Source organism: Heterodontus francisci, chromosome 11 (genome assembly GCF_036365525.1).
Source record: "Heterodontus francisci isolate sHetFra1 chromosome 11, sHetFra1.hap1, whole genome shotgun sequence".
NCBI classification, from domain to species: domain Eukaryota; kingdom Metazoa; phylum Chordata; class Chondrichthyes; order Heterodontiformes; family Heterodontidae; genus Heterodontus; species Heterodontus francisci.
The window spans coordinates 53240846-53258736 of NC_090381.1; the positions used below are offsets into that span (position 1 = coordinate 53240846).

A 17891-nucleotide genomic window follows, 5' to 3' on the forward strand; every position below is an offset into this window, starting at 1 on the left:
AGTGATGTCAGCACAAGGGAAGAAACTGGTTATTTTTTTCAGTTCAGATCAAGGACAATTCTTAAGTTTATTTTTGGCAAGTTCAGATAGAATTTTTTTTCGAGTGTTTGGCTGCTCAGTGCAAGTTAGTGTGCAGAAAAAGAAAAAAAAATTACAACAAATTAAAATATGCAAATAATTAATCTAAATTAAGATATGGCAGAGCGGGTTGTGTATCTGGACTGCGTTTTGTGGGAGTTTGTGAACTGTGAGAATGTTCAGAGTGGAATACATGAGCAGTCTTCATCTGAATCCCTCCAGCTCAGAGTCATTGAGCTGCCACGCGAGCTAAAAACGCTCAAGCACATAAGGGATGGGGGGGAACAGTATCTGGACTGTTTTTCCAGACTTCAGTCACATCTCATAGAGAGGTGCAGGTTCAGAATGAGGTTGGTTTGACCGATAGTGCGCAGAATAAGACAAGACCAGATTAGATAGAGAATGAGGATTCGTGGTAATGGATCCTATTCAACAGGTACAATGCATTTGCTACCTGTGAGGATAAGGATAAAGACTGTTGGAAGAGTAGTCAGACTATTGACTATGGTACTTTAGGCCAGGAGGCTGTCCATAGGGGAGAAAAGGAGGAGGAGGGTAAGCATAATGTGGTAGCTGTCGGGGGTTCAATATTCGGGGGACAGGCAGTATCCTTTGTAAGGAGGATCGAGAGTCCCACATGGTATGTTGCCTACCTGGTACTAGGGTGAGTGACATTTTGAATCAGCTTGGAACGGATATTAGAGATGGAAGGGGAGGATCCAGTCATTGTTGGCATATTGGAGAGTAAGCAAGAGATCTTGATTGGAGAATACCAGGAACTAAATTAAAAAATAGGACCTGAATGGTTATAATCTCTGGATTACCTGAACCACGTGTAAATTGGCATGGGGAATAAGAGATTAGGGAGTTGAGCACATGGGTTAAGGAGTAGTTTGGAAGGAGATGTTCCATTTCATGGAACAGGAAGGAAATGTATCGTTGGGATGTGCTCCATCTAAACCGGGCTGGGACCAAGGTCCTAGTATAAAGGATAAATAGGGCAACCTTAACTTTAAATGATGGGAGGGGTCTGGTGGAAAAGGTAGTATAAATAATAACTCAAAAACAAACAAACAAAAAGGAAAAGAGTAGAATAACAGTCAGAAATTGTACTTTAGGCACGAGAGATAAAGGGAAAATTAAAGGATGTAAAGGAATAAAACCAGGAGAGAGAAATAAGACTCATGTGAGTATAACATTAGAGCAGAAGGACAGGTTAGGGTGTGTGGCCCAAATAAGCAATCTTTATACAAATGTAATGGTTATAAGGAACAGATTGAATGAATTGCAGGCACATATTCAACTTACAGGGTATGACATGGTAACCATAACTGAGACATGGCTGCAAGACGTCAGGACTGGGAACTAAATATACCAAGGAAGATAGGGAAAATGGTAGAGGGGGAGGAGAGGAAGCTGAACATAGATTTAGAAGGGAGAAAAGCTGAGCTGGAAATGGAAGGCAGAAAATTAGCAAGAGAGTTTGGAAGACAAAACAAACAAAGGTTGGAAAATAAACAAAAATGGTCAGGTTGTGCTTAATGGTATATACCTAACACAAGGAGAATAGTGAATAAGGCAGATGAGCTAAGGGCACAGATTGACCAGTGGAAGTATGATTTTTTTAGTTATTACTGGCTTGGAGTATAACATGGCTTAGGCAGGAATGGCAGCTTATCATTTCTAGTTACAGGGTATTCAGACAAGATAGGAGGATAAAAAAGGTGGGGTGGGAGTATTGATTAAAGAAACAATTACAGCCATGAGAAGGGATGATGTGTTAGAGGGATCGTCAAATGGGTTGAACTAAAAAATGGGTTAAACTAAGGGGCAAAAAAAGGGACAATCCTGGGAATGTACTATAGACTTCCAAACAGTCCGAAGGAAATAGAAAAGCCAATTTATAGGCAAATTTCTGACAATGTTTTTTATTCGTTTCATGGGATGTGGGCATTGCTGGCAAGGCCAGCATTTGTTGCCCATCCCTAATTGCCCTTGTGAAGGTGGTGGCGAGCTGCCTTTTTGATCCTCTGCAGTCCATCTGGTGCAGGTACACTCACAGTGCTGTTCAGGAGGGAGTTCCAGGATTTTGATCCAGTGAAGGAATGGTGATATATTTCCAAGTCAGGATGGAGTGTGGCTTGGAGAGGAATGCATCTGCTGCCCTTGTCCTTCTGGATGAAAGAGATTGTGGGTTTGGAAGGTGCTGTCTAAGGAGGTGAGTTACTGCAGTGCATCTTGTATACTGGACACAATAAGGCAGTAATAGTGGGGGATTTCAATTACTCTTAATATTAACTGGGATACAGTCAGAGTAAAAGGTACAGAGGGCACAGAATTCCTAAATTGCATTCAGGAGAACTTTTTTAGCAAGTTTGTGGCAAGCCTAATAAGATGGGGGTTGGCAATTCTGGAATAAGTTTTAGGGACTGAAGCTGGACAGGTGGAAGAAGTAAGTATAAGTGGGAGAACACTTTTGTGGTATTTATTTAGAGATACAGCACTGAAACAGGCCCTTCGGCCCACCGAGTCTGTGCCGATCAACAACCACCCATTTATGCTAATCCTACATTAATCCCATATTCCCTACCACATCCTCCTCATTCCCTACCTCAATTCTCCTACCACCTATCTACACTAGGGGCAATTTACAAGGGCCAATTTACCTATCAACCCTGCAAGTCTTTGGCTGTGGGAGGAAACTGGAGCACCCGGCGGAAACCCACACGGTCACAGGGAGAACTTGCAAACTCCGCACAGGCAGTGGTAGTGATCATAATTTTGTTAAATATAGCATAGTTATAGAAAAGGACAAAGATAAAATAGTAGTAAAGGTTCTAAATTGGGGGAAGGCCAATTTTACTAGGCTAGGAAGCGATTTCATAAAATTAGACTAGAAACAGCTACATGAAGGTAAATCAATGTCAGAACAATAGGAGGCATTCAAGAAGGAAATTGAAGGGGTTCAGGCTAAACATGTTCCCATAAAGAAAAAGGGTGGGACAGCCAAATCAGGAGCCCTCAGGATGACAAGGGCATAGAGTGTAAGGCAAAAAAAGGAAGCTTATGTCAGACACTGAGTTTAATACTGTGGAGAGTGTAAGGGTGAAATTAAAAGGAAAATTAGGAAAGCAACGAGAGCCCATGAAAAAATACTGGCAAGGAAAATCAAAGGATGTGATATAAGTACAATAATGAGTACTTTGTATCTTCAAAAAAGAGGGACTGAAGATGACGTCGTAGTTAAGGAGAAAGTAAGTGAAATACTGATTGGGACCAACATTGTAAGAGAGGAAGTATTAAAGGGTTTGACGTCTTTCAAAGTTGATACATTGCCAGGCCTAGATGAAATATATCCCAGGTTGTTAAAGAAGCAAGGGGGGAAATTGTGAAGACAATCCTCCTTGGCTACAGGAGTGTTGCTGGAGGATAGGAGGACTGCCAATGTTGTACTGTTTAAAAAGGGAGGAAGGGATAACCTAAGTAATTAGCTTTGTGGGCAAATTATTGCAGTCAATTCTGAGGGACAGTAATAAACCTTCATTGAAAAAGACATAGCTGTCTGACTAACTTGATTGAATTTTTTAAGGGGGGTATCAAGTAGGGTTGATGTAGGCAGTGCAGCGGATGTGGTCTACGTGGATTTTAGCAAGACTTTTCACAAGGTCCCACGTGGCCGGCTGTTCAGAAAAGTAAAAGCTCTTGGGATCCAAGGGAGAGTAGCAAGTTGGATCCAAAATTGGCTTAGTGGCGGGAAGCAAAGATTAATGGTTGACAGGTGCTTTTCAACTGGAAGGCTGTTACCACTGGGGTTCTGCAGGGCTCAGTACTTGGTCCTTTGCTTTTTGTAGTTTATATTAATGATTGAGACTCCATTGTAGGGGGTATGATAAAGACGGTTGCAAATGATACAAAAATTGGCCGTGTAGTTGACTTTTTGCAGGATGGTATAGGTGGATAGTCGGTTGGACAAAAAAGTCGAAAATGGAATTCAATCCAGAGAAGTGTGAGTTAATGCATTTTGGGAGGTGAGACAAGGCATGTGAATACACAATAAATGGGATGATACTGAGTAGTCTGGAGGAACAGAAGGACGTTGGAGTGCATGTCTACAGATCCTTAAAGGTAGAAGGACAGATGACAGCTTGAGTACAGTGTACAGTTCTGGTCACTGTATTACGGGAAAGATATGATTGCACTCGAGAGTGTTCAGAGGAGATTTATGAGGATGTTGCCAGGAGTGGAAATTTTAGCTATGTGGAAAGATTGGATAGCGTGTGTTGTTTTCCTTGGAACAGAGGAAGCTGAGGGGTGACTTAATGTATAAAATTATGAGTGGCCTAGATAGAGTAAATAGGGATGACCTATTTACCTTAGTTGTGGGGTCAAAAACCAGGGGGCATAGATTTAAAGTAATTGGTAAAAAACAATAAGAGGGCAGATGAGGAAATATTTTTCACTCAAAGGATGGTTGAGACCTGGAACTCATTGCCTGAAAGGATGCTAGAGGCAGAAACTCTCACCACATTTAAAAAGTGCATGGATGTCTATTTGAGGATCCGTGACCTAACATAGAAAGGTTGGATGACTGGCACAGACACAATGGGCCAACAATGAGCCTGGTGATATTAGATTTAGCAATGAGTAATGATCAATTGAAAAGGAAAAATGTGGAAGAGCTACCAAGATTCTAGATTTAGGGAAGGCTAACATCAATCCCATGAGATGGAGACTATCCACAGTAAGCTAGGCAAATTTGACAATGGATAAATAACAGAAGAACAGTCGGAGGTGTGCAAAGAATAATTTAATGTGACACAGAACCAGTTATACCCCAAAGGGACAAGAGTTCAATTTGCCAAAAAAGGCCATGGATGGCTAAAGAGGTAAGAAACAACATAAAAACTAAAAGAAAAAATATACAAGGATGCAAAAAGAACACAGATCCTGGAGAATGAGAACGATACAAGTTAAGGGTGACAAAATTGTAAGAGCTACAAAAAGATTGGAAAGAAACTTGTAAAGGGTATCAAAATCAACACAAATCAATATAATCAGATTGGGAAAAGGAAACTGGTCAGGAACAATGTAGGGTGCTTGAAAACTTATAACTGTGATATTGTCAATGAAAATAAGGAAATGGTAGACATGTTGAATAATTACTTTGAGTGGAATCTTCCAAGTCCTGTGGAGGCAGACCTAAAGATGGGACTGGGAGGAAATTTAGATATGAGGGTGTCAGGTCTGTGGTCCGATGTATTCCCGCCTATGGGCAATCTTGCTGAACATGGGTCATCAAAGGCAGCAGCTTTTGAAAAATTAATTGTTCAATGGTGGGCAGATTGGGGATGCAGCTGGGATCTTCATCCTTCAGCACCCCCCACCCGCCCTCCCCAGCCCCCCGCCAGAGATGCAGGGATTAGTGGATCACAGCTGCGACTGCAGGCCATCCTGTGGAGGTGATTTCTCCTCCATAGGGGTGGCCTGGCAACTGTGGCCAAATTTTAATAAAAAAATTAAATACCTCTTCAGAGGGTTCCACAAGATGGAGCCATCCTCACAGTCCTCATCCTGCAGCGGCAGCTCCCACTTCTGCCTGTGAGGCTGCAGCCTCAGGAATCCAACTGTTGTCCTCAATTGGATGGTGAATACAAAGGTGCAGGGTCGGAACACAGAAATGGTCCCACCTGCAGTTATTCTTAAAGGTCATTAGATTTTGCCCTTTGTGTCAATATTTCCAGTAGAGGAAGAAGTCAGCATGCTGAAAATCCAAGGAAACTAATCTTGAATTGGGGACAATGACTCACCAAAATTAACTTAAGAAAAATAACAGCAATGAAGAAAAGAAAATATGGCACAAAAGAGTGACAAATCCTCAGGACAAGGTGGTTGCCATCCCAAAGTTTTTATGAAAATATTGCCAATGCCCTATCTATAAGCTTTTAAAGTTTTCTTGATTCAGGAACCGTACCTTTAGATTAGAAAATTGCACATGTCACTTCATTATTTAAGAAAGGTGAGAGAATGAAACCAGGGAATTATGGGCCAGTTAGCCTAACATCTGTTTTCACTAAATTACTAGGGTCTTTCATTAAAGATGGGGCTGGGATTTTATCCTGGCGTTGAGAGTCTCAACGTCCAGATGCCGAGAACCCCATTTCGCCTCTTCGGTGGGAGGCCTGTCGAATCTATTGCCAAGTAGGCACTTAAGTGGACAGTGGCGGGCCTTCCAAGGGACCAAGGGCCCCAGTGGCTGAAGTCCTGCGCTCAGAGAGCTGCTGGCCAATCAGAGGCCGGCAGCGCTTTCATCAAGTGACGCCACAGCAGAAGCAGTGGCTGCTACCGGTGGAGCAGTGCTGGACCCAGGCCACAGGTAGGTCGAATAGGGAGGGATCTCGCAGGGTGGGTGTTGCAGGGAAGGAGGGTGTAGGGGTGGTTCTCAGCGGCAACCATCCCCCCCCCTTTCCCAATGCCGGACCCCTCGTTCAGGCGCTAAGGCCCCTGGAGCAGAAAGCAGCCCGCAAGTTTTTCATGCTGTGATTCCCGTGCAGTGACAGGGCCACTCTGCGGCAGTGGCGGGATGATGCCCTTAATTGGGCATTAATTGCCCAGTTAAAGGCCTCAATTTCTGGTGGGGTGGGAAGGCCTTTCACAGGCCCTTCCTCCCCGGACTTAATTTTGGCAGAAGTGGGAAGCTGGCAGGGGTCCCCCCCGCCACTATCTCTTCTGATTTTATGCTCTCCTCGCCTTCCAAATTCGCCATAGGGGAGAGCATAAAATTCCCCCCAAGGTGGCTGAATATCTTGAAAGTTTTCAGCTGATCAGAGGAAGCCAACATTCCTGATGAATCTGATTGAATTTTTTGAAGAAGTGGCTAATGTAGTGGACAGGGGAATGTCTATCGATGTTATTTATATGGGCTTGGAGAAAGCATTTGATAAAATCCTTCATAAGAGACTGTTAGCTAAAGTTAAGTCCAAGAAATTGAAGACAATTATTGACCTGGTTAGGAAATTGGATGAGTGGCTGGAGACAGAGAGTTGGGATAATGGGAAGGTACTCTAATTGGCAGGGTGTGACTAGTGGTGTCCCATAAGAAACTGTTGAGGCCTCAACTATTCCCCATATTTATTAAAGACTTAGATGATGGGATGGAAAACCAAATATGCAACTTTGCCAAAGACACCAAGATAGGCAGGATTGTAAGCAGTGTAGACAGAAGCAGACAATTACAAAGAAATATAGAAAGGTGAATGAACAAAACTGTAACAAATGGATTTCAGTGAAGGCAAATATGAAGTCATCCAGATTGGACCTAAAAAGGGTAGATCAGGACACTTTTCTAAATTGTGAAAAGCAAGAAGCAGTGGTGGTCCAGAGAGACTTGGGGGTCCTGGCATAAAAATCAGTAAAATATCATGAACAGGTACAGAAAATAATCAAAAAGGCTAATGAAATGCTTGCCTTCATATCTAGAGGATGAGAATAAAAGGGAGTGGAAGTCATGTTTCAGCTGTACAAAGCCCAAGTTAGACCACACCTGGAGTACTGTGAGCAGTTCTGGGCACTGCATCTTAGGAAGGATGGATTGGCCTTGGAGAGAGTGCTCAGAAGGTTTACCAGGATGATACCTGAACTCCAAGGTTTGAATTACAAGGCGGGATTATACAATCTCGGGTTGTATTCCATTTCACAAACTTGGGTTGATTTCCCTGTAATTTAGAAAGTTAGAGTCATTTACGGCACAGAAGGAGGCAATTCGGCTCATCGAGTCCATTCTGGCTCTACACGGAGCTATTCAGTCAATCCCACTTCCCCTCTTGATCCCTGTAGCCCTGCAAGTCTGTTTGCTTCAAGTGGCCATCCAATTTCCTCTTGAAGTCATTGATTGTCCAATTTCCTCTTGAAGTAATTGATTATCGCCGCTTCCACCACCCTTGTGGGCAGCAAGTTCCAGGTCATTACCTGATCAAATTTCTCAAAACATTAAGGGGAACAGATAGTTTCTCTCTATCCACCTATTTCCGTTGGTTTGGAGTCCAGGGCTGGAATTTTATGCCCCCCCCCCCAAAAAAAAAAGTGGCATGGTGGCGGGGGGGGCGTAAAATGAAGTGGGAGGTTTAGTGGGGCCTCCGCCGCCATTTTACATGGGGTGGGAGTATTTAAGGGCCTCCACCCGCCACTACGGGGATTTTACCCTTGGCCGGTCGGGCACACCAGGCCTGAGAAAAGCCACTTGACTAAAGCAGGCGGCTTTCTGACAGCCTGAGGGGGCTGGGGGAGGTGGCGGGCACCTCCTGATTGGGCACCCTGTGCCCAGCGCAAGGCTGCCCCCAATGCTGCAAACACCCCCAATCAATGCCCAGCATGTCCCTCGCCACCCCCGCACCCATTCGACACCCCCCTTGCCCCGCCAGGGCCCAACTGATCACCCCCGGCAAGGCCACAAAAACTCATCTTCTATTTGGGGCCATCCTTCTTCTTCCTACTAATTCTGGGTTACATTCCCAAAAGTGGCCTCCGCTACTGGTGGCGCTGCTGTGACTAACAGCTGCTGATCAGCAGCTCCATTAGGCGGGAATTCCTGTCTCAATGAGGTTAAAGTCTCGCCTAAGCCCAAGTCTATCAGTGGTTGGGAAACTGTTGGAAAAAATTGTGAGGGACAGGATTAATCTCCACTTGGAGAGGCAGGGATTAATTAGGGATAGTCAGCATGGCTTTGTCAGGGGGAGACCGTGTTAAGAAATTTGATTGAATTTTTCGAAGAGGTGACTAGATGTGTAGATGAGGGTAAAGCAGTTGATGTAGTCTACATGGACTTCAGAAAGGCTTTTGATAAGGTCCCACATGGGAGATTAGTTAAGAAGGTAAAAGCCCATGGGATCCAGGGCAATTTGGCAAATTGGATCCAAAATTTGCTTAGTGGCAGGTGGCAGAAGGTGATGGTCGAGGGTTGCTTTTGCGAGTGGAAGCCTGTGACCAGTGGTGTACTGCAGGGATCAGTGCTGGGACCCTTGCTGTTTGTCGTGTACATTAATGATTTAGACTTGAATATAGGAGGTATCAGTAAGTTTGCAGATGACACGAAAATTGGTGGTGTCGTAATTAGTGAGGAAGAAAGCCTTAGATTACAGGACGATATAGATGGGCTGGTAAGATGGGCAGAGCAATGGCAAATGAAATTTAATCCTGAGAAGTGTGAGGTGATGCATTTTAAGAGGACTAACAAGGCAAGGGAATATACAATGGATGTTAGGACCCTAGGAAGTACAGGGGGTCAGAGGGACCTTGGTGTACTTGTCCACAGATCACTGAAGGCAGCAGCACAGTTAGATAAGGTGGTTAGGAAGGCATATGGGATACTTGCCTTTATTAGCCTAGGCATAGAATATAAGAGCATAGAGGTTATGATTGAGCTGTATAAAATGCTAGTTAGGCCACAGCTGGAGTACTGTTTCCAGTTCTGGGCACCACACTATAGGAAGGATGTGATTGCACTGGAGAGGGTGCAGAGGAGATTCACCAGGATGTTGCCTGGGCTGGAGCATTTCAGTTACGAAGAGAGACTGAAAAGGCTAGGGTTGTTTTCCTTAGAGCAGAGAAGGCTGAGTGGGGGACATGATTGAGGTATACAAAATTATGAGGGGCATTGATAGGTTCGATAGGAAGAAACTTTTTCCCTTAGCGGAGGGGTCAATAACCAGGGGGCATAGATTTAAGGTAAGGGGCAGGAGGTTTAGAGGGGATTTTAGGAAAAAAATTTTCACCTAGAGGGTGGTTGCAATCTGGAACACGCTGCCTGAAGGGGTGGTAGAAGCAGGAACCCTCACAACATTTAATAAGTATTTAAATGAGCACTTGAAACGCCACAGCATACAAGGCTACAGGCCAAATGCTGGAAAATGAGATTAGAATAGTTAGGTGCTTGATGGTCAGCACAGACATGATAGGCCAAAGGGCCTGTTTCTGTGCTGTATGACTCTATGACTCTATAATTAAGGGTCTGCGGACCGTAAAATCCGGACTGGATCCCCAGGTCTGGTGGGGGAAGGGATCGCCACCGACTTTTCGGTCGGTGGACGGTTCCCGTCCACTAAGGGAAAATATCTGACTCATGACTAGGGGACATAGTCTAAAGATTGGTGCCAGACATTCAGGAGTGAAATTTGGAAGCACAGTTTGGAACTCTCTTCTGGAAATGGCAATTAATGCTATATCAATTGTTAATTTAAAATCTGTAATTGATAGATTTTGGTTAACCAATGGTATTAAGGGATATGGGGCAAAGACGGGCATACGATGTTTGGTCACAGATCAGCCGTGGTTGCATTGAATGATGGAACAGGCGGCAGGGTCTAAATGTCCTACTCCTGTCCCTATGCTCCTTATCAGGTCTTGTACAATAAAGCAGTTCCCATGCAAATTTGACATGAAAGTGAAGGAGAAGAAATCAAGTGGCTGTTGCGTCTTGACATTGTCTGATGCGCATTAATCATTTTAGACAGTGACATCAGTGCTCAGGATGTAAATTAATCTGCCAGAAATTAGTCCTAAATGAGCCTGTGAACTCACTTTAAACAGTCATTCCCTTAATCGGTACCATTTTCTTGACCAGTACGTTTCTGGCCCAATGAGGCAGAAGGCATTGCCGGATCTAGTTGTGGAGAATTAGGTGGGTCAGGTGAATCAAGTGTCAGTAGGGGAACATTTAGAAAACAGTGACCATAGTATCAGAAGGTTTAGATTAGTTATGGAAAAGGACAATCGGCAATCTAGAGTAAAAAATTCTTAACTGAAGGAGAGCCAGTTTCATTGGGGCTTCTGACTGGAGGAAGATACAGAGTGGGGTTCCCTTGGGGTCAGTACTAGGATTACTGCTTTTCTTGATACATGCTAATGACTTAGACTTGGGTGTACAGGACAAAATGTCAAAATTTGCAGATTACACAAAATATGGAAATATTGTGAACTGTGAGAAGGATAGTGATAGACTTCAAGAGGACATAGACAGGCTGGTGGAGTGGACGGACACGTGGCAGATGAAATTAATGCAGAGAAGTGGGACGTGATACATTTTGGTAGGAAGAATGAGGAGAGGTAATATAAATTAAAGGGTACAATTCTATGGGGGATGCAGGATCAGAGAGTACATTTGCACAAATCTTTGAAGGTGGCAGGGCAGGTTGAGAAAGTCCTTAATAAGGCATATGGGATGCTGGGCTTTATAAATAGAGGGATCGAGTGCAAAAGCAAGGAAGTTATGATGAACCTTTATAAAACACTGGTTTGGCCTCAACTGGAGCATTGTGGCCAGTTCTGGACACTGCATTTTGGGAGAGATGTGAAGACTTTAAAGAAGGTTTAGAAAAGATCTATGAGAACGGTTCCATGGATGAGGGACTTCAGTTATATGAATAGATTGGAGAAGCTGGGGTTGCTCTCCTTAAAGAGAAGGTTGAGAGGAGATTTGATACAGGTGTTCAAAATCATGAGGGACTAGACAGAGTAGATGGAGATAAATTATTCCTATTGGCGGAAGGTTCAAAAATCAAAGGGCACCAATGTAAGGTGATCAGCAAAAGAACCAAAGGCGACATGAGGAAAGTGTGGTGGAGGCAGATTCAGTCATGGCTTTTGAAAAGGAGACAGAAAATTTGCGGGGTTATGGGGAAAGGCTAGGGGAGTAGGACTGTTGCAGAGAGTTGGCATGGCCTATGATTCTATTCTATGATTAATAATTGTCCCCTCTCTTCAGGCACTGTCCCCTTCATTTCAAAACTTTAGTTATAACCTCCCCCTTTAACAATCCCATCCTCGACGCTCTTTCCATGCAAGCTACCATTCCATCTCCGACTCCCCTTTCTTCTTCAAAGACTTTGAACATATATTCACCTCCCAAATCTGTAACTATCTCTCGTTGTTTGAACCTCTTTTGCAACTCTCCCACACAATCTAAAGAGCTCTAACCAAAGTCGTGAATGACGTGACAGTGGTCATGATACATCATACACCTTGTCCTTCTTGATATTCTGGCCTTTAACACTGCCTTTCCTCTGTTGTCCACTAATTTTCACACTTAATTATCCAGACATAGCAAAGCATAGCCCGCACCATAATCTTGGGAGTTCTGCATGGATCCATCCTTGGCTCCTTCCTCTCAGTCACCCTCTTCAATATGCTACCCCTTGGCAACATCACCACAGACATGGGGCAGAATTTTACCGGCCCCTGGATGATAGATGAGGAGGCGGGGGTGGGGCCAATAAAATGCTAGGGAGCTGTGTTGGGACAGCTCCCCGAAGCAGTCCCACTTCCAGGGAAGTTTCCCAATGGAGGGAATGGTAGTGGCTCGGCTGCCTACCGACCGTAGGCAGGTAGCCAATTTAAACAGTTAAAGACCCAATTAAGGGCCCTTTTCCTGGATCACCGTCATTTTGCCAGCTGTGGCTTCCCAGGGGGACCAACGGAGCCAGAGGCTCCAAGGCCCAAGGAGGGGACTGCCAGCTGTAAAGGCTGTCCCATGGCTCTGACACCACAGCTGGAGGTGTTTCCCTTGCAATCACTGGGGCCTGCTTGCTTGGCCCAGCAAAAAACTAAATCTCCGCCACCCCTGTGAGGCCACCTCAAAATAGAGGCATCCTCGCATTTCCCTTGCTATCTCAACAACGTCACCTTTCTCTCACTCGCCTGCCTTCTTTAATTGGCTGCCTCCCCCGCCTGCTGGGTCTTGATTGCCTCATCGTGGCAATATTGTAGGGAAGTCCGGCCTCCTGCCTGAGCACAATGGCCACCCAGAAAACTCCCCAACATCAGGACTCCCCATGCCCTTTTTTGGAAGATCCTGCCCATGGAGCCAGCTTTCAAGTGCACCTCTCTACCAGATATACTTACCCCTCCACTGGCTCTTTGCTCTCAGACTGCTTGTCCCACATCCAGTCTTGAAAGAACCACAATTTACTCAACCTCCACATTGAAAGACTGAAGCCATCATCTTTAGCTCTTTGCCACAAAGTCTGTACCCTTGCTGCTCGCTCTAATTCTCTCCCCAGCCAGCACCTCAGAATAAATCAGACTGTTAACAACCTCTGCATCCTTTTATGACCTTCCCCCCCCCGCCCCTCCCAAAAACCAAATTTCTGACCATGTACCTTTTCCCTTGCAATAACTACCCACTTCTACATCTGTAACATCGCCTGATTTCGTCCCTACCTCAGTCCATCTGGTGTAGGAATCCTTAATCATGCCTTTGTCACCTCCAGACTTGGCTGTTCTTAAAATGTAAATTTCTCATCCTTGTGTTTAAATCCCTTTTATTGGCATCGCCCTTCTCTATCTCGGTAACATCTTCCAGTACAACATCTTCCCTGAACTCTTCATTCTTTGGACTCAGGCCTTTTGTGCATCCTTCCTCCACTGCAATGCACCACTGGTAGTTATGCCGCCAGAGATCTTAGGCCTCACGCTTTGTAATTCTGTCAATAAAAATCTCTGCCTCCCCTTTTAAGAGCCTTTAAATCCACCTCTTCGACCAAGCTTTTGGTGATGCTTCTAATATATCTCCTTTGGCTTGGCATCGGTTTATTGGTCTAGCTTCTGAAGTACTTTGGAATGCTTTTCATTGTTAAAGGTGCTACATAATGCAACTTGCAATAATACTAATGGTGTTTGGGGTTTGGAAAGGAGCACAAACAGTAGAGATGAGATTGAGGAAAAAGTCAAGTTTTTTTCCTTTTATTAAAAGTGAGCTGACAACCTGGCAAGGCATGATACAGTAACAAGACATTGTTCAAATCTAATATTTCTTACATACTGGCTTTATATTGTGCACAGAATCTTCCCTTTCCATGGACTTATTGTCATGCACAATCCAGTATTTCTATGGTTTAAGCGCACAATGGTATCTGTCCTCCAAATGGTTGCATGCTTTCATGAAATCCAACTTCAGCAAGAATATGCATTTGTTTGTAGATTTAAATTTAAAACAAAGCTAGCAAATAACCTTAAAAAAAAGGATAAGAATTTTCTTCGTTCTTTAATCCAAGTTGAAATTACTACATAGATCAATTTAGGCATTGTCATCATCAAATTCAAGACCTTATAACTAAATTGGTTGGAGCTGGATTTCAGCTACATGTGATAAATTAATCCCTTTAAAATGTGAGTCGGCAGAGGTGGTGAAATTGGTTTATGCCAGCAGCACGAAAGAGGCTCGTAGCTAATCAGCAGCTGATTTTTCACCATGCCACTTTTTATTTTCCATCAATTTTTAATTTTAAACCAAATAAAAGTGACAGTGAGACTAGGAAAACAGTCTTCAAAAGGAGTTTGAATTATAGTTCTGTGAACATGTGTGGAAAGAAGATCACGTGGTGAAAAATCAGCTGCCAATTTGCTACAAGCCTGTAAAGGCCTGCTACCCGACCCCAACCCGATGGGATCCGACGAAGTGTCGGGCTCGGGTCGGGTCGGGCGACTCTTCAGGGTCCAGCCTTTGGGCTTGGGTCGGGTCGTCCGGGTCAGGGGGACACTGCAAGAATTGCAGGTAAGTGTTAAAAGTTAAAAACTTACCTGAGCTGGAAGTCCAGAACGTCAAAGAAGGAAACTCTGAGTTGTGCAGTGAGCGAGTGAGCGTCTCTATGACGTCATCATGCTCATGCTGCAGCTTCCTGAAGATTGGGAATGGGAAGGTAAGTAAAGGGAACATTCTGGTGGTTGGGTCGGGTTGGGTTCAGGTCGGGTCGGGCGCAGGGGGCAAAATGGAGGGACTCGAGCCGGGTCAGGCTCTGGTCCGATGTGGTTTCGTCGGGCTCAGGTCGTTTTTTTTTTTGTGACTTGAGCAGGCTTTCACAAGCCTGTTTCACACTGCTGGTGTAGACTAATTGTACCTGCACTGTCTTTTTTATATAACTCACATGAAGTATTGCAGTTAATTTTTTTCGCTATTTTAGGGAGCCTTTCCGTTCCCACCATGAACACCTCCGTCAGATGATGGCCAATGTCCCAAATTTTGTGGGACAAGACGAAATGCCAAATTTGCCAACTAGCAACATGAACGAGCAGGAATGTTCAAGGCAACCAGCAACAAATGATGAGGTATTCTAGTTAATATTTCAGTACTCTGGTTGAAATACATGGGTTTTGGTTTTCTGGGAAATTATATTCATGACTTTTAGGGCTAAATACCTACAGAAAAAATAGCTTTCTGTTATGATGTTGCCATGGTGATACATTTTAAAAAACTCATCAAGTTGAGCTGCGAACCTGGAAGTGTTAGAAATATTTAAGTTTAATGAATCGTACATATTCTAATTAAATTAAGTATTTGCTAAAATTGATACAGCTTAACCATGTTTAAAATTTTTTTGTGCTATCTTCATATCAGCAAGGCCAAGGCTCCAGGGCTTTTCTAGAACATTAAACTGCAGGTTTTCCCAAATAGTTTCTGTTTTAAGACCCTTGCTCTTTTAAATGGTGCTAGACTGTTGCATATAAGTAATATATGTTAATGACAGCATTCTTCCCTGTCTTTTTTCAAGTCCTTTGCTTCATGAAGGCAGACCCTTGCTGAGTTACAATTCTGTAGACATTGGTCCCCTATTGACATCTTGTATAAGTGGCCTTTATTCATTTGTGAGCCTGGACAATGATTGTGAGCACTTACTCCTCCACAGTCCCTTTGGTATGTATTGTTTGCTCCTCCTTTTGCTTATCTACATCCTGCCCTTTGGTGACTTTGTACACCACATGCATGTTAGAACTCAGATAGCCAGGTGGTGAAGGATAGAACACTGGAGCCTAATCTTTATACACTTAAGCTTTTATTTACAGGACAATTCACACATACAGGCAAGTCTCCAATTTATACCCACCATCTCAGTACAGTTAACACCAAATTGATATACAATTCGCAAATTACTTCTTCTCTCTAAATAAAATAAAAATTAGACTTTCTATGTACAACCAAAATTTCAAAAGAAAATTAAAGAATTACGTACTCCTTACAAGGCATTATATTATGAGACAATCCTCCTCCAGGGCCCCCAACAATTTCTTCATACAAGCACTTCTTTCAGTAAAATAATCCAACAGTTGATAGCTTGAATCTGCCCGTTTACTTTAGAGAATTACTTTCTCTCCAGCATTTGTTTCAAATTGCCACGGTCAATATGTAACCTTTTCTCTCCCACACGTTTGATAGAGTGTACATTATACCGCAATGAATAGTTATCTACATAACATTCATTGGGCATGTACTATCTTCAGTAGCCCCATTGTACAGGATCTCACCTAAAATATTTGCTAAGTAGAAACTCTCATACACTGCCTCTGCAAGAGGAAGTGTTTCGGCAGCCAGAGTACTTTTAACAGCCCTTTTTATTTTCTTAGCTACCCAAACTAAAGAACAACATTTCCCATTCTCACCCATAAGAACTACTATGAAACTAGCTGCACCAGAAGATCAACATGTAAAGCATCACTACAAATAACTAGCTTCATGTCCTTTGGATAACTTAAGGATGGGAACCTTTTGAACATTAAATTTGAAAAGATGTGTCGTGTTTTATTTGCCTTTAAGATATCCTCTACCTTGGAGTGTTTCATCGAAGCACTTAGCCCCAATTCATCAAAACTAGCATTTAGCCTAGTCTGAGTGCACAACCGGTTCAACTAACCATTTGAGCTTCACAATTGTTCTGTCTCTACTTTAGGTATAAGATCACTCTTTTGTGAAGACCTAGTATGATTAACCGGGATGGGAGTAACACTCTCTATGTCGGATTGTTGATTTAAAGTTACACCTTTTCTACTTTTATAATGCCTAAACCAACATATTTAAAAGCCCCACAAGCCTGACTCATAATTTTAAATTCTACTCGAATCTTAACACATTTCTCACGTTTTGCAGTGCTACCCCATAAGAAATCATCAATATGCATAATGAAGTTGACTGAAAGTTTTCCTTTATGGTACAAATAAAACATTGTAGGATCTGCTTTCAGCGAAATACAATCTATTTTCAGTAAAACAAATCAGGCCATAGCTGCATTCATTTAATTTCCATAGTTTTCCTTCTGTATCTGCTGCCTCCTTAAGCAGTTTCAGAATTTCTCCTTGAAAAGAATTACTCTGCAGAAATGCAGCTGTTATGTCAATTGACTTACACTTCCATGAATATGTGACCAAAAGAGCCAAAAAGATGTTTAAGATTACTTTTCCAACAGTGGAAGAGTCCATTCTAACAGCTCTATCACGCAGTGGCTCTTCAAAACCCAACATGCCCTCAACACTGACTTCATTCCCATGAAACAAAATACAATTTACAGTGGGCTTTCATCTATTAGTGACACCTTTATCCTTCGGAGAAAATATGAATTCTACTTCATTTTTGTCTTTATATATTTTTCATTACAAAGAAATAAAGAAGTAAAATAGTCTTCATTCATTCTCTCATTCACACTTAAAAGTTTGCTGAAGTCTGGGGGAGCTCATTCACAAAGGTGGCTTTCAATTTTTTACATGCCTCTGACCAAATCACCTTTGCTTTTTATGTCAGTGCCTTTATTACTGGGATGGCTAAGGTGCTAAAGTTTGGGACCAGCTTTCGGTACTCAATACAGCACCGTATGGATTCCCCAAGCTGCAGAACATTGGTGTCTAATACAGTGGAATGATTTCTGGAAGGCAAGTTGTCAGCAGACCTTCCTGGTTTCAGCATTTCTTCCCGATTAGTGTCAGGTGAACTATTAGGAAAAGACCAAATCCATTTTTCCCTTGGTTCAATGTCTTCAATTTTTGTTCTGATTGCTTGACAC

The 17891-nt window shown here is 43.1% G+C and overlaps 1 protein-coding gene across 2 annotated transcripts in view; it reads left to right on the forward strand.

The window, feature by feature from the left end:
• The window catches only part of mlf1 (myeloid leukemia factor 1), a 124033-nt gene that overhangs the window by 10860 nt on the left and 95282 nt on the right, over positions 1-17891 (forward strand). For both annotated transcript variants that reach the window (XM_068041445.1, XM_068041444.1), the window contains exon 2: positions 15027-15171. In XM_068041445.1, coding sequence (XP_067897546.1) covers positions 15027-15171 — 145 coding nt within the window. The remainder of the gene's footprint in view (positions 1-15026; positions 15172-17891) is intronic.